This window comes from Temnothorax curvispinosus, unplaced genomic scaffold (assembly GCF_003070985.1).
Source record: "Temnothorax curvispinosus isolate PA1 unplaced genomic scaffold, ASM307098v1 QBEX01009552.1, whole genome shotgun sequence".
NCBI classification, from domain to species: domain Eukaryota; kingdom Metazoa; phylum Arthropoda; class Insecta; order Hymenoptera; family Formicidae; genus Temnothorax; species Temnothorax curvispinosus.
In genome coordinates this window covers 377211-400774 of record NW_020219332.1, presented here as the reverse complement: position 1 = coordinate 400774, position 23564 = coordinate 377211, and the positions used below count along the sequence as shown (strand labels likewise).

General features: G+C 42.6%; 2 protein-coding genes across 2 annotated transcripts in view; one reads left to right on the top strand and one right to left on the bottom strand.

Annotated features, from left to right (window-relative positions):
• Window positions 1–23564, bottom strand: part of LOC112459148 (alpha-tocopherol transfer protein-like) — a 105434-nt gene that overhangs the window by 29190 nt on the left and 52680 nt on the right. The window lies entirely within an intron of this gene.
• Window positions 1–23564, top strand: part of LOC112459147 (probable G-protein coupled receptor B0563.6) — a 38130-nt gene that overhangs the window by 1102 nt on the left and 13464 nt on the right. The window contains exon 2 of the mRNA XM_025023129.1: window positions 13832–14664. Coding sequence (XP_024878897.1) covers window positions 14448–14664 — 217 coding nt within the window. The 5' untranslated portion in view covers window positions 13832–14447. The remainder of the gene's footprint in view (window positions 1–13831; window positions 14665–23564) is intronic.

The following is a 23564-nucleotide window of genomic DNA, read 5'->3' as shown; positions in this document are numbered from 1 at the left end:
AGCGGCGGTTACTAGAGAGACGTGCGTTGCATCGATGATGCCGCGTAAAATTAGATTCGGCTAAAAACGCGCCCGACTTTCGGCGAAAATCACTTTTAATGAAATTGCGTGATGTGTATATGTATTTAAAATATAATTTAACCACCTGATGTGGTCGCATATAGTTTGAAAATAAAGGTCGACTATCATTCAGCATTGAAGCTTGCATGACACAATAAAGTCCATTTTTCTTCATTGATTGACGTATCACGATGACAGTTGATGTAATAATTGTAATATAAAATCTCTATGAGATTTCTCTCTTTTTATGCTAACATTGCGTTTCGTAAAGATTGTTAGTGACAAATTTACGCTTTATTTGTGCTTTTTCACTTTACGAAGAGAATGCAGTGAAATGTGCACGCTATCTTTTGGCACGCAGAAATGTAACAAATAATTTAGGGATTTAATTTATTGTTCCATTTAAAGATTGAATCCGTTTTCTATGCGTCATTTATTCTGTATCGATTTAAATGCACAATTTCCGGAATGGGGTTGTACATTAGGCTACGCGAAAGAGTATTCGATTCCGAAGCGCTATTGTACTTCGTATTAAGTCGAAGCTCTTCACGAGCGATCGAACAGGGACGAAAGAATTTGGGTGATGAATGAAGATTGTTGTCTGGCATAGAGCGAAGAAGGGTCAGGTCGGTATTGCATGTTTCGAAGAGGATTTTCTCGAGTGCGCTTGGCGAGGGGAGATCCTTGTCAGCGCAAGTGCCTCTATTTCGCCAAGTTAAAAAGAAGTTCGCTAGCTTGTCCGTATCATTTGCTGTCCTCGGACGACGATATTTCGAACCCCGTACCATATGAGCTCGCTCAAGGGATGAGACCGCCCGAGAGCGTTCATTTATCAGATACTCGTAAAATATAACGAAGAATGCATGCATCATATTTACTGTTCTAAACGCGGTCCAATATCGAGTACACGGTCGTCATACTAAACGGATAAATGACGAAAACCGTGGCACACGGATATTGTATACTTGGAGTTACCTTTAATGCGAACGAATGCACAAATTTATGTAGCACACACCGACACATTTATGTAGTACTACCAGGCTTCAGCTTCGTTCAGCTTGCAGTTATCATCACAATGTTCCGCGTGCTTTCCGATCTCTCGGAAAGCACGACTCGTGTATGGAGGTCTGCGTTTGTGCACGTACGTGCATACAATAGCGGCATAATAGCGCGGACGAACGATAAGCTAATAAAGTCGGGGTCGGCGCTCGTTAACGTCCCTTTTTTATCGCGAGAACGTGCCCCGCCAAGAGCGTAATTATTACTATCGTGGCGGCGAGACGATTTAATCGTGGCGTCACACTGCAACTTGGACAATCTTACGAGCCGTTCCAATCCTCTCCTGTGTTCCCGTCTGTTCCTCTCTGTACCCCCCCCGTGCCGGACTCGCGTTTACGTCTATTCGGAATCCAGCCACGACTCGCGCGGTGGACGAGAAAAAAATTTTTTTCTCCCCATTTGGTTCTCGCGTCGAACTTAAATTAAAAATGTTGGCAGGTGCGACGTGACGCGAATGAATCCCGCTATACGTACACAAATGCGTCAACATGTATTATCTCGATCTGAATAACGACAGACGTTACCGGCAATATTTATACGGTCGAGAGAAAAAAAGAGAAAGAGGTAGAGAGAATAAAGAGAGAGAAAGAAGACATAATAGAAATTCATAACGCTGTCGATGTCGGGGAGCTCCAAGTACGATATCGTGTGCTGAAGAAAAAGGCGGGGAAGCAATAAGGGTTGATTAGATGCCTGGCGGGGGGTTATAATATCTCCGTTCAACGTGACATTATTAATGCATTAAAGACATCGATGAAGAGGTTGAATGTAACAAAAAAAGTCAGTGTGGCGACTGAGAACTTTTTTCCACGAAATGTTATATAATTTCTCTACAAGTTCCCTTACTTTGTAAGTTATATTAGCTTATTTCGCATTGAATAAATTTCTGTCATTTTATTCACCTGTTTTATCGTTCTGTTGTATTTTATAATCCTTTGTCCATTTTTTCTTTCTTATACAAATATTAACATTTTAATTAAATAACGAATGTGGAACAGAGAATAAAAAGAAAGTTTTATACATTTTAATTCTAATTGAAGAATTAAAGTCTTTAACTTTACGTGGCTTTAAAGTAAACGACTACAGAAAAAAATTTTAAAACCAATTTCTTTTTTAGATAATATATAGAATACACGAAAACAAAATTAATTCCTGTCAATTATTAAAGTTGTTTCTTTTTGCGAACTTAAGATTCTGTTCTTTTTTTATTTTGGTATTTAAAATATTAAATTTATTCAATCTGAATTCTGTAACAGATCGATATATATATCTTATCAGTTTGGTAACAACTGTGGTTAGTATTGCGCAACTGGTGCGCGAAATTGTCTTCTCTCGCAAAATCGGGATTTCCCAGACACCTTTTATCAGCGTGAAAAACATTCGTCGTCGTGAAAGCTCACGTAATCACGTTTTAGCCACCATTGAGGATAATTGCTTGGAGCTCTCTAAGCAGATCTAATAAGAAATTCCCGGAGCGCGCCGACCTTGCGTAGCTAATTAAAAACTAAATTTGCTGAAACTTCCCCGCGCCAGCCGGAGTCTTTGCGGACGGTCGTATTCTTGTACGAAATGGAAATGAAAATTCCCCAATTTCCCCGGTCGGAATCTCAACGTCGCAAATATTTCTTATGGAGTCTTCGAGCGGAACGACCTCATGATAATTCCAGCAACGAGAAATAATTATACATTATAAAAAATTAGGATCTACATTGGTACTATACAGAACGTAGAATTGGGTAAAAAAATTATTCAATGGATCTTGTGTCATGTAACACAACCTTTCCCCATTTACAATATAATTCAATTCGCAGACAGATATGATATATGACACGTATATTTTACGATACACGGAAGCGACATTTTAAAAGGCCTCCCCTCTCAAAAAAATAATTTAGTTTTACATTCGGCACAGATGCGATGAATAGCAGATGTCTTCCGCTGGAAGATGATATTCCGCGGTAAATATACGAGGATGGAGATCGGAGCAGGTGGAACGCCAGGCATCCGATTGATATCCCCGATTCGTGCGGAGGAGGGACAGGATCGAGGAGGGAATGAGAAAACGGTATACCTAGCGTGGAATCTCAAAGCACGGGGAATAAAATCAGCGCGGGGCTACTGCCGCGCGAAAATGCGACTCGCATTCGATTTTTATCACGGCGACCCGAATGTCGATCGATTGAGTTCGAATGTCTTTTCGACGAACGATAGTCCGGATTTAGATCTCAAGATGTTCAAAGAATCGGTCGGGCTCGAGATGACCGATTTGGAATGCCTCAGCGTGATGGCCGAATGGCTCGTAATAACGTTTCGACCGAATCTTCTCTCCCCGGCGAATCGTCATCATTATTTCACCCGGTTTCCAGGTCGCTCGTACAAACACGTGATCCCTCTTGAGTTAAGGCATTATCTCTGTGATCATTGGATGTGGAAAGCAATATTCGACGGATATTAGTAACAATACTTCTATCGGGAATATTTAAAAATATACTAGCTAATACTCTAGCTTCTAATTTCTTTTTACGCACTTTGCGTAAATTCTCAATTTTACGCGACACTTCTCAATCAACAATTCACTCGTTTTCGAGCCACGCGCAATTCTTTCTTCGGATAATTCTATGGTTGAAACTTTTGAGGGATATGGGGAGCAAATATTGCGAAAAATGTAACCGTCGTAGTTCACGAGTTCTCGCAAAATGGTAGTCTCCCTCGTTGTTACTCGTACAGTGCGTTGCTCGTATAAAGCATCAACTATGCATTACTCGTTATCATGAAGATGCTGTTTTGGACTAAAGGGATGAGTAACGAACTTCAATAGGGGGTGAGATGAAGAAAGCTTGGCGCCTCTCTCTCTCTCTCTCTCTCTCTCTCTCTCTCTCGCCAAAGCTTTATTAATCTCAAAATGCTAACGTATTTAACTTTCCGTGTAACAACAGCATTCTACGGTTGAAAAACGTGAAAGAATCTGATTAAATGTTTCTTTATAAAATATAATATAAATTAACGTCAAAAAAGGTTTTTTGTAATTCAGCGTTTTCTCCACATCTCAATGTGTATATTACTAGTTCAAGACCGTCCAATACAATGTCCCCAATACGTGTTCCCAATAGCGGCTTTTAGAATCCATTTATGTCATTTTAACGCTCGCAAGACGGCATCGCTACAATCAGGACGGCAGACGGGCAATAAATTTCATCGCTTTGATGGTAAACCCGCCAGCCGCCGATAATTTTCAACCCCACGTCGCTGTTGAGGTTGGCTCGGAAGTATGACACCATCGGCGGGCTTCTAATTGTAAACAAAACCACCGAGCTATAAATTTGTTTAATTAACACGGCCATGTGACGATGTGACGGTTTAGCTCGCACATACTCCCTCCTATATCTATACCTATAGTCTCCTTCCTCTTTCTCCTCTCGCGTTCTCTCGTACTCTTGCTCTTTCCCGCTCTCTATTCGTCTTTCAACTGACAGAACATACGTGCGGCGGTTCGTTCGTGGAGGCTTTACCGTTCTCAAACCGATTGACACATCAACCCGCTAACGTGTATTTGTTAAATTGATTGGAACGCGATGACAAAGTGTCGCAAATCGTGTCGATTTAACTTTGTAAATAGCCTGCCGAAATTGATGCGAAAACGTAATAACGATCCCGAGCACGTTATATTTCAATAATACGGTACATCTGTTTAAAGAAAGGGAACACTCGGGAGCTTCCTCCCTTTGGGAAAATGAAACTTTACGGCTAAACAAGCGGCAGAAAGAAAAAGAAATAAAGGATCCTTGAAACATAAGTAGGTACGCCTGTTGAATAGACATCGCCCTTTGGAAAAAAATTCCGCTCTCGGATTCCTCTCACTTCTTTACGTTCGAAACTTCGTCTCGAGACGAAAAGGAACGAAGTTGTATTACGGCTAAAATAACGTCCTCGAGAGCGCCTTGTTTCCGTTATCCGAACGTTTCTTAAATATGCACGGAAAGTTACGGAAAATTAAAGATTTGTTTTCATGCGCCGGGCATAATGTGACGCCAATAAAACTCGGACGACCGAGCGCCGTCTGAAGATGAAAATTCTCGACGTCGTTGCCGTCGCCAACGCCATCGCCATCGCCACCGCCTCCCTTATTTCGTAAACGTCGCGCTATTTGCCCGGCATTGAAAATTCACCGTTTGCAAGCAACAGCCGGTTTGTCCGACGGTTAAATCGGTTGCCCGATCTCCCCCCCCCCCCCCGAGCCTTGATAAGGATTTTCGCTCTTTCCTCTCCTCTTTACCCTCTTTCTCTCCTCCGGCGTTGGGCGCCCTCGCGAAAATGAGCGCGTCCTTAGCGCCGCCGGCGGGAACGATTCGTTCGTTCAAATGCTCTTAGCATGCAAAACAAAGGGCCAACTTCGTTTCTCCCACACCCTGTAGCGCAATTAGTTCCGCGACGAGGAAGTTGTAATCGCGTTCTCGGCTGTTTGCGAGTTTTGTCCGGGGTCGGCGCAAGTTTTTCCCCGGGATTTGCGGCGCCGCGCCGACCGGGGTATCTCGGCGCACACCCTCCCGCTTCTATTTCTCGTCCTCGCGCGAGTAACGCTCTCATTTTCGAGGCAGGATTATTCTCTGCCGCACGACGCCGGCGACATGGCCGGGATAGTAGCTCTATACCCGCGCGAAAGCTACTCCGGGTCGCGAACTTTCGCGGTAACCAGCCGATAATCACTAAGAAACACAAATTTCTCAAATTTCTTCATTATACCGCCTCCCTCTCTTTTTTCGCAAACTCGTGATCGAGTTACTTCCTCCACGGTGTTGCATCCTCCAGTCTTTGCTCGTTAACGGTTCAACGACGGCGATTGGAAGTACATTTTTCTCTTAATTAGCGCTGATCTTAATTATACCGTTTATGAATTATCATTACCTATATTCAAAGATGTTATAACTTTAGAAATTTTTAAATAATAAATTTAAATAAATGCTTATAATTAGATTCTTATAATTAGATCATAACTATTTATGTTTTAGTTTCAAAATGTATGTTGCTTTTCCTTTTGATAAAAAAAGAAGTTTTTTAATTTTTCATGTAGGATCCCGTTTTATTATAATATCCTAAATTTGTTTATTTAGCCTATTTGGAAATATTTGAATCTCATTATATCAAATGTGACAAGAGACATGCTATCTAAGTTTCCATCGAACAAAATCTCATATTTTAGAACCAATTCCTGAGAATAGAGAGCAGAAAATTCCAATTGCAGCTTTATCAGATTAAGACGCCGACGTTCACGCGCTCGGACAATTTCAGCGTGAAAACCTGACCTCCCGCTTTAATCGGCGCGTCCGCGTCTCAGCCTCGGATGCAACGATTGTCACGACGTCTTAACCGTTTCCACGTCGCGTCGCCTCGTAGCGCCCACCGTTTGCCGTGACGCGTAATCATCCTCCAGTCTCTATCTGGCGCATTATCGATACAAGCGGAGGACAAGTGTTCTCGTTAATTAGCTTCAACGACTTTCCGGTCGACGAACCTCGAGTGGGTCGCGAAATCGCATGCGACGACGCAGCTGCACGCTCGCAAATCCGTCTCGGCGACGTCTTTGCCAATTACGATCGTGAGGGATTTTACAAGGAATACCGAAAGTCGCGATCTCTATGAGAATTAAAGAGTTAGTAATCGTTATGAGACATACAAGTAGACGTTTCAAGAATCTTGGCGCAATATTCAGAGTAATTTTAAAACATTATAAAATTTATATTGTGACTAAAATTCAACTTGTTATCGGCATATTAGTGCATATATTATACTAAAGTACCAAGTGTAAATCTGTTTAAAAAGATCTAAAAAAAAAAAAAAGAATTTATAGGGATTAACATTTATTATAGCAAAATGTTAAATAAAAAATGTACGACACAGTATCCAACCGCACTGATGGATTCTGTACTACCGAATGAAAGTACGTTGTCTCTGCTACTTTGGCGCGCATTACATTACTCGCGAGATCGAAAGCGATCCTTTGACAAAGCGACAAGGTGGCGGGTGGCGAGAGAGGCGAAGAAAGGATATCATTATTTGATCGACGCGCAAGCTCGAACACTCCGCTGCGCCAGAGGAGAGATTTTACGATGCGTCTGATATAAAAGAAGATCTCGTTATCCCGTTATCCCCGGTTACTATCGGGGCGACATAATCTTTTCTTCGCTCCCGCCAGCATCACGGTATAAAGTATCACGCGTGATACGGCGCCGTCCATTTCCACATGTCAGACCCAGTGCCCCGTCCCTGTCCATCCCTCTCTTCCGCGCTCATTTCGAGAAAGTGGGACTGTCGCACGTATACGATGAAATCGCCAAGTTTTCGCCAGGTAACGCCGTCGTGAAAACTCGCGTCCGCGATATATTCAGGAAGTATCCTCCCCTGCTTTCGAATTCCCTTGACGGATATAACGATCTACGACATTGATAACCGTCATTCTCTCTCGTCGCAATCGTTATCAATGAGTGGCGGAGAGTCATGTCGTGAAAGCGCGTTTCGCCGGAGAAAGAGAAGAGACGAAGGATCGTTATTCCCGATTTAACCTGGTTAAGCCTCTTGACTGTTACTCCGTCTCTGTGCGTGCAAGGCGATTATTATGTAACGATGACAAGGTGATGAGATTACGAGGGTCCTACCTCTCGCGTAAACCTATTTCCATTTGCTGAGTAAACGAGCACGAGCGACGCTTTATGCGTTGACATCGGTTTTAATTACGCTATCGATAGCTCGATAAGCACCTGCTAAAATATTTTTCCCATATTCCAGCCGCGCCGACCTAATTTCGCTACCGGTGGTAAAGTTTAATTACCACCCGAGAGAGCAGGCAGTTTGAAGGAAATAACGATTAGATAATTTGTTTTTCCAGGGAAAGGGAGAGAGAGAGAGAAAGTATTTGATATGTAAAGTATTCATAATTAGATATTTAATATGTATGAAATAAAAAAAGTTTTAATAAATTTTGAAATAAAAAAGATTTTATAAAATAAAGCTTCAGTGTTAACGTACGTCTGCGCTGCACCAAAATCAAGACTCTAAAAGAAAAGTAATAAATAATCGTAATTAACAGACATTTCGATATATGTATACACGGGAATAAATTAAATTTCATCCGCACACGTTCTCCGTCGTCTCGCGTACCTTGCGTGATAAATTTTCCTTTCTCGAGACTCCCCGGTTCATCGTTCCTCAACTAGCGGAAAATAAATCTCGATCTTTTGTAACACGCGATGTCGCGGTTTATTCATATCCCATCGGAGCCAAGCTTTTAGTTTTCAATTATCCGCGACGCCTGTCTGGTCGTTCCACCGAAAGAAACAGCGCGAGAGAGGACGCGCTATCATCGGCGTGGACAGATTTGTTATAAGCAGGCTTTGCCAAGTTTCTCACGATAAACTTCGGTCTAGTAACGAGCTTTATGTCGCCTCAAACGAGCATATAAATGTAATGACGTTACAAAAAAATAAGAGTTGAACGGACTAAAGCCAGAGATTTGCAACAAGCTACGTGTTTTAAATATACACACAAACACACACATATTTCTTAATTAACCCGTTGTTGATCTCGCGAGTTTCGTAATGTCTTACTATGTAGGCCACACACAGCAGAATTTTCATTATCACGTAAAATAATATAAATACTGTACAATATGACTAAATAAGAATTACATTCAATACATTCCAGTCTTATCAAAATTTTATATTAAATGGTATTTATTTTTTCTTACAGTTTTAAAAAATTTTGATAACGCTGGTCATTTTGATAATTCTGGTCATGATGATCATTATGCTAGTCAACGTGTTAAATAATTATTTACGTGCAACTGAACATTACATTTACCAGATTAAAAAGCCGTTACCATGCAAAATGTTTTTATTACTTTCTAAACATCAAGTCTCACTTGATAAGATAAAAATAGGGTATGTAGGATCGAGGCACTTATTTTGAAATCACTTTGAATCGCCGAGAGTTTAAGATCAAACACCCTCTACGAGAGAGCATGGAAAGGAGAAGTGTACGAGGAGAGAAGTTTGCAGAGAAAAATGGAGCAAAGTTTCGCGCGGAGAAGCTCGCTAGCGGCTGAGAGTGTTGCAAACTGTGTAGGACCTATGCTAACCCACCGAGTGGCGCAAAGACGCGTTGTAAGCGTAAAATCGGCTCGGCTCATTCCCCTGTGCCCCTCACATCGTGCCCTCTCCTCCCCCCATAATGCACACCGACGATTCGGGAGGCGGTCCTCAGTGACGTCCCCGGCGCGGCGGAAGGCGAATGCATAATGCTTGGCATGCCCGAGTTTCCTTCTTCGTCGTTGCGTATTTTAAGTCGCAGCTGCTGCATGGGTTGAGGGAGGGCACGGGGAGGAGGAGGCGAACGAGAAAAGGGGCTAGAGAGGCTCCCTCGGTGCAAAACTTGCGGGAGTTTGTCACCCCGTCACGAAACACGCTCGCGCACGTGGTCGAGGAAATTGCAAAGTTTCCTACGGGACTTTTGCGCCACGTGTCAATTCCACAACGCGGTTGCTTCCCGCCGACGCCCCCCTTTTTCCTCTTACGCTTCCCGTTGTATGTTATGTCAAAATATTAACACATTCGTTGGTGCACAAATGTCGATTTCCGCATTTCCGCGTGTCTCTCGTATTTTTCTAAGTCATCCAGACGATAAATGAAAGCAGCTTCTTTGGAATTTCGAGATGCTTGTTAAGATTCTTTAATAATTCAGTAATTGCACATCTTGATTCCTTCGCTACACTCGGTAACTTAGGTACACTTAGGTAATAACCACTGGCTTTGCAAAGTAATCAACGAAGAAATGAAAGAGAGAGAAAGGAAAAAAGTGCGAAAGGAAACAAAAAAGAAGCTACGAGGTGTCATTTACACGTGTCTACCGTGCGAAATCATATCGATCACAGTTTCATGTTATTTTGTACCTAACTTTCTTTCTCTCACATATGAAGTGCTGTACATTATTAATAAAGTTAAGCCAAGTTAAAAAAAAACAGAAAAAAAAAATCGCGTAATCGACGGGAGACGATATCGTATACTGAATTACGCGAGAGAGACCTTCAGACCTTCTCATGGGAAAAAGTGCACTCGGTTTTATTTTTACAACCAGCCCTTCGACTCGCAAACTGATGTTTCACCGGAACAGCTCGTGATTTATCGTCGGAATATTTTTGCAATCCACGTACCGGCCACGCGGACAACAACTGACGCGTGTGTACGCAACGCGGATCGAATTGCGATGTTTTAGCGTAACGATCGTGCGCGTCACTACGCGATGTACTCCACGCACCACCCACATGCGCATCCTCCGATGCTTTTATACAATTATTACGAACGCGACAATCATAACCATCATAGGAACAATTTCCATCCACGAGATCGTAAACGATCGAGCGGATAAATTCGGCAAAACGGGAAAGGTTGGTCCTCGCGTAAGCGATCGAGAATACCGAGATTTATCACGATTGAATCAAAAGAATGAAAATATGAATCAAAGAGATCAGTTTTGCAAGTAAATTAGAATGAAAAATGCTTTATTCGTCGAAAAAGGAACGGCAGATTTCTTTCAGTTGACAATAACCGGGAGCAATATCGATCTTTGCGAGTTGGGCGCGACGATCGTTCTGACTTGATTGGCAATAACGTGGATAGAGAGCGAAAGCGATTACAAGGGTGAAACTCGAAACGCTTGTCAGGCCACAGACTCGCTCAATCTCATCAGCACGCAAAAAAGTTCTCGCTCTTTCTTTCTCTCCGCCCGTCATCGACTTTTTCTTGATTCTCCGTCAAACAACTCGATTATGGAAACGCGCCGCTCTTCTCAACCTTAAACGGGCACACGTATATTTTTGTTCTACTAGTAAAAACATACCGGAGTACTATTAAAAATTCTAGCTAGTTTTTTTATACAGCTTGATTTGCATTAAGCGTTAAAGTAACAGAACTGACATAAGCACTTTTACTTAAAAAATAATAATAATAATAAATAAATTGATGTGATTTTTACTAGCATGATATTAGAATTTCAAGCATCTCTCATAAGCATAAGTTTTAGCAATTTTTATCATGCAGATTCCGCAAGATCATAAATTTTTTAAATATTTCTCTAACATTATGTTAATAATATTCAAATAGCAATCATACAGCGTAAATTGGTTTTTTGGCGCGGAATAATTCATCCTATCAACCCATTGATTACTCCACAGCTTCTGTTTCGCGCAAATCTCAAAGGTTAACGCGTTCGTAATTTACTTATTAAAAATTTCGTCACGTTTCCGCAAGTTTCGAAAGCGATCTCATCTATCGTTCGGCCCTGTTCCATCAACTCTGAGCCCCGGGCGCAATTTGACGGTCTACCGATCGCGATTTTACAGCTTATACTCGAGAAGGAGAGTCCATTAAGTTGCGATCATCGTCTCGGTCGCGATTGCACGATCGCGGGGTGAAGAAGGACGTTGTGAAAGGTTCGCCGGGTTGGCGAGGCTAACATATCTCTCTCGGTTAAGTGATCGATAAGCTATCCGTGAAACGGCAGGAAGCACACGCGCGCTGTTGAGCTTATACAATCTTAGAGGGGTGAACGCGCGTGTTCGCGTCGTGAAACGTTTACGAAGCAGAGCGTAAAACGCGCGGATTTACAGGACATTATCCCGAAGTCGGAATCGCAGATTAATCCCGGTGATCGCCGGTATACACGGAAGCTCGAGTAATCTCCGCGCGTTTCGAACGATCTGAGTTCTAGTTGCCATTCTTGCGTTTATTACGACAGGTGGCTGATTATTTCATTTAATATCCCAGTTGACATCATTGTTTTCTACCTCACCAGATGCCTCTTGCAACGAATCGTGTTAGCTCTAATAAAGTTTTGCAAATTAGTTCGTTCTATCTGTGACAGATATTCGTAATAAACACGCAAATTGTCGTGAAAAACGCGCATTTTCTTTTATCGTCGAAACGGTATATGAAACAAAATGTTTTAAACAAAGTTTTTATGGTTTTTTTTTATGTTTTCTACAACTGTATATTTAAATTTCTCTATCTTCACCCCCATGATGTGTAAAATACCGAAACTTGAAAGATTGAGCAAATTAAATCTCAAACATCCGAATATACTGTATAATATCTAAAATACAATTTTACTTGAAAAATACGATATAATAAATGAATTCCAATTTATAAAATAACTGTAAACTAAAGATGTTTGTTTTGATTCAGTCTCTGAATGCTTAGAGGAATTCTTAAACCGCTCCTAATCCTAATTGCTTCGTGCGAGTCCAATCTTTCTGATTCTCAGCAGACTTACGGTACGACAGTAAAGCAACTCCCTTACAGTTTCGTTTACGATCCTCGAGGGCTCTACAAGACGCCGGGCACGCTTTGCTACGGGGAAGCAAAGAATAGGCTGCGGACAGCTATCTTCCGCCTTGGCACTTAGAAAAGGAAATATTTCTTGTCCGACACGAGGATCGATTGCCAGTGATAACGATACCGTCACATAATTGCATCCACTTCGCGTTCAATAGCAACATTGTCGTGACACGTTTCGCAATGCTCCGAATATCTCGATACAAATATTTAGACGAAAGAGACAAAATGAGACTGACGCTGCGGCAAAAAGCTATCACACGCGAATAAGAAATTGAAGCGAATATTTTGTTTGAGGTCTCCCGTACAACTCGCGTCGCCCGAAAACTTGGGGGAATACTTTTTGCGGGTGAAGTTCCCGGGGAATCAAGCCAGGAACGTCATCGAAGCGAAACGCGATCGCCGAACTTCAAGTCTTGATCGCAAACTTTGCAAAAATGCACGGTGAATGTGCAAAGTGCACTTCGGTATTTCGTTCCGACGGGCGGATCGGCAAATATACACGTATAGACAGATGCATTAGAGAACGCGTACAGACCTGCATAAAGCGTTTTCGTCCGTGGAACTCTGATTTGCGCGAGGACGAGAGACGCGGGGATTATATTCGTTTTTGCGGACGACAGTTGCGCGACAAGTTCCTCCTTCTTTAGGGAAGGGAAATATCTCGCCACGGAAGGAATTGGCGGCGAGACGCGAAACGCCGAAAGCGTCTTGAATATAAACCGGCTGCGGGGTGTGATTCCGGATGCGCGCTGCCTACGAGAAGGCGGTGGTCGCGGAGGCTGGTGGTGAGGGGACAGGAAGTGCTATCCATTTTCGTACGGAATCTGAAATTCAGTCGCGCTTCTTCAGCCGCGAAGTCTCGAAATCTGGAAGTGGAGGAGTCGACCTCTGAATCTAAATCCTCACGTTGCGCTACCGGTAACGATTTTTTTCCTGCGACGAGACGCTTCCTTGGTCGCTCCTCCGCAAGACAGAGCTACGAAAAATCACGCCCGCGCGAATTCATTAGTGTCCTTTTTGCGACGGGATGTTCGATTTCATTTCCTTATCATACTCCGCATTTTCCCGACTTGGAAACATGGAATTCGCGAAGGATATACGTGACGAGTTAGACAAGCTTTTCAAATTTACTATATGCACAAAATCCATTTAATCCGTATAATAAAGCATCATTGTGTAACAGGAATAGACTGCGCAATTCATTTTTCAGCCCTTACGCGCGTGTGCTGCTTCGATTAAAATCCTTCGAAGCGCGAGGAGGATAAATATACTCGCTGCGGCGAATGTATCGGATTTGCGGAAATACACACGAACGACCTGTTTGTTTTCAGGATAGCGTGGAACGGCGCAGCTGCCGCACGACGATGGCGGCGTACAAATTGTCAGGAAGAACACGTTCGGATTCCTCGGTGAAATAAGCAACCGCGGATATCGTAAGTGATAAAGCCGCTTATTCGGGCCGGCGCGGACTTGCTCAGACTTCCTGCAGACTCTTCACGGCGTTACCATGGTAAAATGAAACTCTTGTCGCACCTGTTGCACGACAGGTGTATTTTTGACGGATGCGCGCGCTCTCGACCGGCATGTGATACCCCGCTCTCTTGCGACTCGTGCCGTCGAATCGCGACAATCTGACAATCCTGCCCGACAAAAAGGCGTTTCCAATTTTACGCGTTTCGTTCCTAACTTGCCAATCTTGTTCCTATCGTTCGGATCGCGCGAAGCGTTGTCGCCAGTCACCATCTTGCTCGAAAATCCTGGAACAACGCGATCGATCTACTGTCTCTCTCTACTGATCGGATTAAGTGCAAGTTGCGAGATGAACGCATGGCGAGACTGAACAAATGAGTTCCAAGATGGATCTGCGTGTGCGATGAAACGGGGAAATTTATCGCGAATTGTGAGAGATACTGAAGTGAGAGAGAAAAAAAGCGAGAGAACGGCAAAATGACGGACCTGCTCAATATAAGCGAGATACAGAATATCTGCCTGCTACCGGAAGACTTGGATATGCTGGAGGATCCTCGAACGCCAACTTTGAGAAGGGTCAGTTACGGTATCGTGTTGCCGGCCATTTGTTGCCTCGGCATCATCGGAAATATCTTGAATCTCGTCGTCCTCACGAGAAGAAATATGCGCGGCACTGCTTACATCTACATGAGAGGTCAGTATCATCAATCTATCTGTTGCTATCTATTCCTTCGCCTAGTTTTATGTTTCGGTAAATGTTTCCAGGTCGAGAATGTTGTCGCAGATAATAATCAGATCATTATTAAACTGTTGCATAACAATTAAAACTTATAATTTAATATTATCTTACAATATTAATATAAAGTCGCAATTAATTGAAGCAAAATCTTTCTCTGGCGCTTTGCAGCATTAATATAGTATTTATTTGTCACGAAAGCATAGTCATATCTCTTCGAGATTGGAAACAGAATAAAATTATCGACGTCGCGATAAGCATTTTCTCGGCGGTGAGATAGAAACGAGCTTATATAGTAACGAAAAGTAGATCTGAAAGTAGCCTTAACATCATCTTTCTAGACGAGAGAAAAGGGCGAGTTATAGGTGCATTGAAATAAGAGACGACGGGGAGGAGAAAGCGGCGCCGTTAACAGTGTAATACCTTTCAATAGAATTATTCCATGTTTACGTAATATCGAAACTGGAAGCTCGATTGCATTACTTTCAGTGGGGTGCATTATCGGACGCTCAAGAGCGCGCATGTTTCAGTATAGAGAACATCGTTAGCGCGTGTATTTGCGCACGTCGGTCGTCGATTATCCACAATCATTACCTACCGATTATTTTAAACAAAAAACTGAACATCTAAAGAAAAACATTTAAGAAAGAAATGATAAAGATACCTTTGTACATTAAATCATTGTACATACATTAAAGTACAAGGGCCGAGAGAAATTTCATCTTCGCAAGCGCGCGAAGGATGCATTGACAATCTAACAAGGCACGCAATTTCTTTTCTTCTAATATAAATTAAATGGCGATTATTTACGCGCGTTTTTAACGCTAAACTCACTTAAAAAAATTTTGAGCGAAGACCCTTTCTTATTTTAATCTTCCTCTGTTTTGGCAAAAAACATTTTATCCGCAGGAGTAGTTCTCGCTCGCGCCTCATCCTGAAAGCAGCTGTTAGGAAGTAACTTCCGAAACTTCGAAAATTCAACATTATACGCGTGAATTTTTCGTGAAGATTAACTCACACATTGGTAGTTAAAGTGTTAAATTGGCGCGGTGAACTTCATGTTAGGTCGAAAATAAACGACGAAATTCTCGATCTCGGTCGATGATTAGACGCACAAGTGAGCTAACTACAAAGAAGCATTTATTGTGCGTGAAGATGTGATTTCAGATATATTGAGATGCGCTGCGATTATGCCAATAAAAATCCTACGATCGCGGGTTTCTTGCGGTAACGAGGTGCAAAGAGCACCGGACCAGCGTTTTGACACAAGGCCAAAGTAATCAGCAGTTTGTTTCCGCCCGAGCCTCCAACCGAGATCCCGAACCACCGTACATATCGCCCTCGACGATCCGGCTCTTTTTTGGCGCCGCGCCATTATTTGTGCTGAACGCCGCCCACGATTTCGACCATTAGCCGCATTTCGCTCTTATTAATAGCCCTTTCATCGTCTCGTGTATTTATAGAAACTTCGAGGAAGGACAATATGTGCTATTGACATTGAACTTGTTGCCACAGCAATCGATATCGACGAATTAATTAGTCGTAAGAAATAGAGAAAAAAATTCATCTATGTAAATTGGAAATGGTATTTAACTCTAACATATATCAATTAAATCTACATATCGGTTGGACTTATTTAATAGCCATACTAGCCATCTCTTCTTCTTTCTATTTTGGTTAAAGATAACTTGATAAGTTAAAATATAAAATATACTCCAAAATATAAAAAAATTCACGTTTTAAAAATGAACACTTTCTTATGCACGTAATATGTATTTTAAGTCTCTACTTTCTACACAAACTTCACTGTCAAAATTGAAACAAACACCGTACAAAATACGTTGCACCTGAAAAACCGTTAATTTATTTTTCAATTTGGAGAGTGGCGGAGATATATCGCGCATACAGAACGCAGTCGCTTTCGGGGAGTAGAACAACAACGAGGTTCCGGACGGTCGGGTCCGGCTATATGCTTTCATGCACGTTCGCTGCGGCGAGTTGTCTTCCGTAGTTTCCGTCCCCGGAACAGAAGATTCGGCGGTTTTTGCGGCGCCGTCGACGTCCATGCCGGTTACCGGGGCAACGTGGCCAAGCGCATTTGGAGAGGAAATTACTCGGCAATTCGATTTCGGTATTTTCGCCGGGTTGCGCGAGCTGCGTTTCGAATGGAACTGGATTCACGATTCTCGTCCCGGTGGGTCGGCACGTTCCCGAGCCGTGTCTTTATCGCCGAGTCGGGTTCCTTAAGGATTATAGACCCCGGCGCGCCGCGGCCGTAACACGTCTCCACGTATATGAGGCTTCTTCCTTTCGCTTAACTTAACTCCGCAGCCGCAGTTGTAAAGCTGCGGAATATACGTACAGCCTGGAGCCCTCCACAGGATCGCGCCGCAAGAGCGCAAAGCCGGTTCTAAGTGGTTTACGTTACCGAAGTGCGCTCGCAACACGGAAGCATTGTCTCGCGTGTGCTCAATTTTGCTTAATCTGGTCTCGAGCTAATTTTTTTTCTAAAAAATCCATTTTAGATTACCGTAAATCTGGAACTTCTTTACGTTTACATGAACTTTAAAATTCACACATGCAGACGCACTGAGGATAAAAAAAGATCGCACATGTGTGTCGTGCTACATCAGGTATAAATAATAAAAAAAAAACAAAAATGGTTAGATAATTCTCGGCAAAAAATATCGCGAGATTCGCCATGGAGAATCCAGCCGCTTACAGCTGACATGTTGCTGATTCGATATCGATATCCGGTGGAGATATCCCGATAGGAAGTGTCCGAGTACAAGCGATTGCACGAAATTTCCGATTCACTCGGTTTTCTCGCGCGCGTTGGAAACGCAGTCTTAAGGGGATTTAGAGGATTAGAAGTCGACGAAATAGAGAGAGAGAGAGAGAGAGAGAAGAAGAGAGACATATAGAGAAGGATATCATGGTGCAACCTTGCTTGTTCCACATCATAGTCGGAGCTTCTTTGCACAGCTCTCTCTCTCTCTCTCTCTCTCTCTCTCTCTCTCTCTCTGGATTCCCTATAGCCAATCTATATCCAGACTTTAATCGCCTTCCTTCGAGTTTCCACGACGCCGGGCTCAACCGTCCTTGATCCCGGTATCCATCAAGAAACTTGGTATCCGGAGTAAGTGTGCCGACACGTTACTCTTCCGTGAAAATTCTCATCTGCTTTCACCATCAAGCTCATCAAGATTAATGATTTAACTAGCAGTTCGCGAACAACAAACTAATGAAATCTCATTCGAGAGCTCCATAAATAGCACGACAGTCGCCACAAATTACGACTGGCTCGCAGCGCACGCTGAATAACTTCATCTATTACAATCGCTTAGAGTTAGATAATAAATACGCGTTATATTTTATATGATGGAAATGCACCAAGGCTTTCGTAAGTGTTGCACTTTATTATATAACGGCCCAAGCTAATCATGCCAATTAAATAATTATAGAAACGGTCGGAGAGAATTTATAAACGATCTTAAGAAATGTTAAATATCAACGTGGCGAAAACATAAAATATTCACGTGAGAAATGTCTCGCGAGAAGGGACGTTCTGTATGTGTGGCATACAATCCGACTTCGTATAGGAATGGTGGAATAAAATCCTGAAATCTCATTCCCTCTCGCTGGTGTAATTTGAGTTTCCACTGGTCCACTACTACCCTTGATCTTGCTACCAAGCAAGGAGATACGCAAGATTATCCGCCTACGCACAAAGGAGATACGCAAAGAGACGTGCCTCTCGCGAGATCCGACTCGTCTTTCATCGTTTATCTTATACTGTTGTATAAAGAACATAGAACTCAAGTATATTTTATGGAACCCTCTGGATACGGTGGAAAATATTTTATTTATAGATAAAAATAGTAGGAACAAAAATGTTTAATTATTGACTATCGTAACATTCCCATCAATAATGACATCTGTCAATCATTCTTATTTACATTGTATTTTACTTCTATTTTCGCTAATTATTTGCTGAAAAAACGTTAACATTGCTACTAACTTTTACTAATGTGCTTTTATTAATTACAGTAACTTTTTATTAATGATTTCAAAAGCAATTGTTGAAGATCCTAAATAAATTATTTACGTTGGTACATTTATTTTTCTTATCTTTATTTATTTAGGACTAACGTTTCCTCGAGCAAACTCATCAAACGCGTTGATCGTCCGTCGGATAAGAATCTTTCGGAAATTGCAGAAATTCGCCAGAGGCATTTCCTGCAGGGAGATTTATCGCGCGATAAATAGGATATATCAACGCTATATCAGAAAATTGGGCAGGGAGCGATTTTCGCTATTCTACCAAAATGACAGATAATGGCTTTCGCGTCATCCGTATGCGCATACGTGTTGCACTGTCGTCTTTAGAATTCCGGATAAGTCGGCGCCAATTCCGTTAGATAAGTGAACGCGCGCGTGATGTACTAGCGTCCGTATCCCTGTGCGCGGCCGGAGTGCAGCATCAAAATTCCGGCGGCGTCAAATATCAGAGCGTGGAGCACCGGCGCGGCGGCGGCGGCCGTCACCCGGGCGTGTTGAAGGAGGGGAAAGAAAGACGAGAGTCTTTACGCTCCGTGCACGGCAGCGTCGCGCGTATATACGTGCATTGGCACCGACGCGTATGTAAATAGCGACGTGTTCGTCGCGCGAGGACGAGGATACAGGCAGACAGGATAAGGAGATGCGCGGCGCGGGTTGCAACGGGCTACGTGCCTTTGAGCCCGAAAGTAGTGCGAATCGTGGGCTATCAAAATTCCGAAGAATTCGCGGGTGTATGGAGATTCGAGGCGTGCCCCGAAAAAACCGCGAAAAGCCCTCGTCGAAAGATAATCTTCGATTACATCCACGTCACTATCGCGACTCAGAGGGAATCCACTCGCGTCTCGGGCTCCACCATAGATTTTACATCCCGTAACAGCGGGGAAAACATCCGCTGATCGTATACGGAACGACGTCGTTAAACTACGTTGCCGAAAGACGATTGAATAACGGCACGAGCCATGGCTTCCGCGACTTCCAAGTAGTTTTATCGCGCCACGACCTTTTATCGATACGCCGTTACCATTTTCTCTCCAAGTTCCGCCGCCGTGACCTATTTCGATTCCGCTGCACTTCGTTTACGAATGCCTCGCACGGCGGGTAAGCGGCCGTCGCGCCGCTGGCCTTCGCTTCTCCTCTCGTTTTCCGCGCCTATTGTTGTCGCGGCTAACAATAAGTAAAGCGCATCTCTGCCTACAGGCCAGATGAGGTGCAACCTTGCGGCGCGCGAAATTATTTCGAGGTCGAGTGCCAACATCACCGGGCAATTTATTTGGAATGTTCTAAATCTAGAAATCCGAGAACGCGGAAAGGCGTTAAAATGCATGTCTCGTGACGTAGCGACGTAAAAGAAATAAAGAAACCTCTCTCCAAGTATTTATTGACAGACAAAAGACACCTGTTAACGCTATCTGGTAAAATTCTCTACTTGGAAATTTGCGTTACTCATTTGTAATGTTGTAGCGTGAGTCAAAAAAAAATCAAACTATGATGGTTCTTTTGTTGAGCAAAAATAACTGGATTTTTCTCGTTTTCTTCGAAAAAATCCTTTGTGATTTGTCCGACGGTTCTATGTTTGATACATCGAGATACAACGAGGGACGAGATAAAAAGGGCCATCTGAGTTTGATTATCCCGCCGAGAAGACAATCAGGTTTCCTACAAGCGTTGATCAAAGGAATTATCCGAAACGAAGAGAGCATGTATATGTCCGCCTCAAAGTAATTCCTTTAACATGTAACACCTGCGCGCACACGCGTGTGCAGATTTATCGTATTTTTGACACTCCAGGAAACTTCGTTTACACGAACAATGCGACGAGAGTTGAAAGAAAAAGAGAAACGGAGATTCGGCTCCTTGTCACCGCGCGCGTGAAGCAGGCTTATTGCTTTTAACTTTTACGTAAGCGATGGCAATTTAACGGAGGGATTGCGCGTGTCTGGAAAGAAAAGGCAGACGAAATAAAGCGGCACTGACGGTATTACTACGTCGATGTCGAAAGTAAGCATAATAATCTCCTCGCCGATTAATTTAGTCAATGAACGAAGTCTCGCTTTAATAAAATTCTAATGTTCTTCTAAAACGTTTTTTTTATTCTTCGCATTTTATTACCTTTTTCTCAGTCTTCTATAATTCTACCATTTAGAACATTCCAAATAAATCGCCCAGTGACGTTGGCACTCGACCTCAAACAATTTCGCGTACCGTGAGGTTTTCTCTAAGGCCAAAGTTTATCGAGATCCTCCTATCTTCTTTTATAAAAATATCGAGATTGCGTTCTAATTACAGCAAAGTAATTAGGCAGAGACGTGCGTGACGATTTTACGCGAAAACGGAAAAGATATTTTACTGAGCCACGGTGATTACAAGAGCATCGGGAACGTTATCTCGAGAGACACAGTAAACATTTATAAAGCCGGATAAACCAAAGAGAAACAGAGGGGACAAATAAGGCTTAGCCATCGAACTGCGTGTGCCTGCGTCTCTCAGTCGACAACTCTCCCTTGGAAAAACATTTCATGAATATCAATATTAAAGGAAATCCCCCTTCCCCCTGATTCTTCGAACAACTCTTCTGACTTCTGGGGCCTGTTGGTTGTGGCGCAAAATCGTTGCCTACTGCAGATTTCTCGCTCGGTTATCACGGAGAAAATCTATTAAATCCACACAGGGGCAGCGGTGTTACAGATCCGAATAACGGCGCGCGGGTTACTTCAGGCTTTATGAATATTAACGATCGCACGTGAGCATTGTCGCCCGCGCTCTCGCCGGAGAGTATTAACCGTCACGTTAAATAACTGGGAGAGCGAGAGCCGCGCGAAATAGCACTCGATGCCGAAATCGATACTGTGAAATCGTTCCAAACGGTCACTATATCGAAACAATCAATTTGCCCGAATGGGAAATACGTGAAGTCGAGAGTTCATGTAAATGTCAATCGAGACAGCTGATTTCGAAATCGTTTCATCACGAATTATGGTGCGTTTCGCGCCGAGTCCACAAGTTGAAGGACGGTCGCAAAATTACCTCGTAATTTGCTATCGTCACGTTAAGATGGATGATGCGTTCACTTTCGCAGGATCAACGTTTAACTTCGCGCGAAAGGTAGGTCAAGACCTGATACCTCTCGTTTCGTAATCCCCTCCGCGTATACACCAGTGATGATCGGCCCGATAAGGTAATATCAGAAACTTCGAGCTGTTCTTCTTCATCGTAATATAATCGGACAAGAAGTTGGTAAATCGAGTTAAGGAATCGTAATGAATGCGGAGTATTTGTCACGTAAAAAGCTCTCAGCATTTTAGTGCGGATTCATCTCTGTGAGTATATCTATAATTCGATCACGGATGAGAAGATTCCTGTACTTTCGCCAGAAAAATTGCAAACTTTTTTGGGTCAGAAACAACTTCGCCGTATTCTTTAACTCGTTATGCATAAAATTATCTTCTTCTGTATAACATCTTAAAAATAAAAAAGAAAATACACAATAATATATCCAGAACTACTTAAACCTAAAAACCCCATTGCTTAATCAAATTACAAAATAAATCAAATGGGGTGTGTAAAATTATACAAATGCGTCTTCGCACACGTATAAAAAAAAGATGTATCTATTAACAGTACAGTTAACAACAGTCTAAAAAAATTTTGTTAATTCAATATAGTTTTTCATTTTTTAATAAAATGCTATTTATTTCATTAATACTGTTATAAAATACTGTTATAAAATTAACAAGATTATTTTCAATTAGACTGCTGTTAATACAACATCATTTTTCCCGCATATAATTCGTCAGATTCACTAACGGATAATACATTCGGAATCGAGCGACATTAAAAAATGGTTGAAAAAGTAAATCTTAACTGCTCTTCGGAATCCCAGATCGCAGTAGATTTTGCAATTTATATGCGAAGAAGGCCACGTTCGTCTTGGCATCCGGGGGGGAGGAGAGGGGCTGCTGCCAATAGTCACGTATAGGACAGGTGGCTCGACGTTGAATAACGCAGAATGGATGAGATCGATTCACTCTCCTGGAAATCCGCGTGTCATTTTGACGATGCCCGTTCGCGAGCAGGACAGTCAATTTGACCGGGGAGAAATCTGTGGACGAGCACTCTTATCTCGCACCCTTCGATCCGAAGTAACACATCTCTTCTCGAATACGTAGGTGCAATCGTGCAATCGTGTTAGGATCGAAGCGAGAACATTCTTCGCCCATCTTCTTGATAAGAAATATAAGAAGAATAAATTACGCGAATACGCACGGTAACGAGAATCGATCGGGAACAGAATATCTCTACTGAATATGTATCGTCTCACTCGCGGAATTACGCCAGCCGCTGCTGCGTCTCCGCGAAATGATAATAATAATCGATCCGAAATTCATAAATTCATAATGCCTCCCGCAGCGGTGTCGACGTGGATTTAAGGATTCAGTATAGCGCCTGGCGATATATTAAGAAACTGCAGACTACCTGTAGCCCATAAATATTCATGCCCACCCCGACATTACCGCGCAAGATAATAATTAACAATTCAATTTACTTCGTGCCGCTGTCGCGATCGCTTTTTCTTCGCGCCACGGAAGAACCTAATATTGATACAAAAGTTTTCGCACGGAACATCGAAGTTTCTTCTTCTTTTTTTTCTTGCAAAAAAACGCACGTTGACCTCGCCTTTATATCTTCAAGGAAAATCAAAGACGTGAGTACGGCTTTGGTTTTCCTTCGTCAAATATCTCGCGCGTTGTATGCGAACAGCGCAAAGTGTGCATCCCCTATCGCCCAACTTTTGCTAA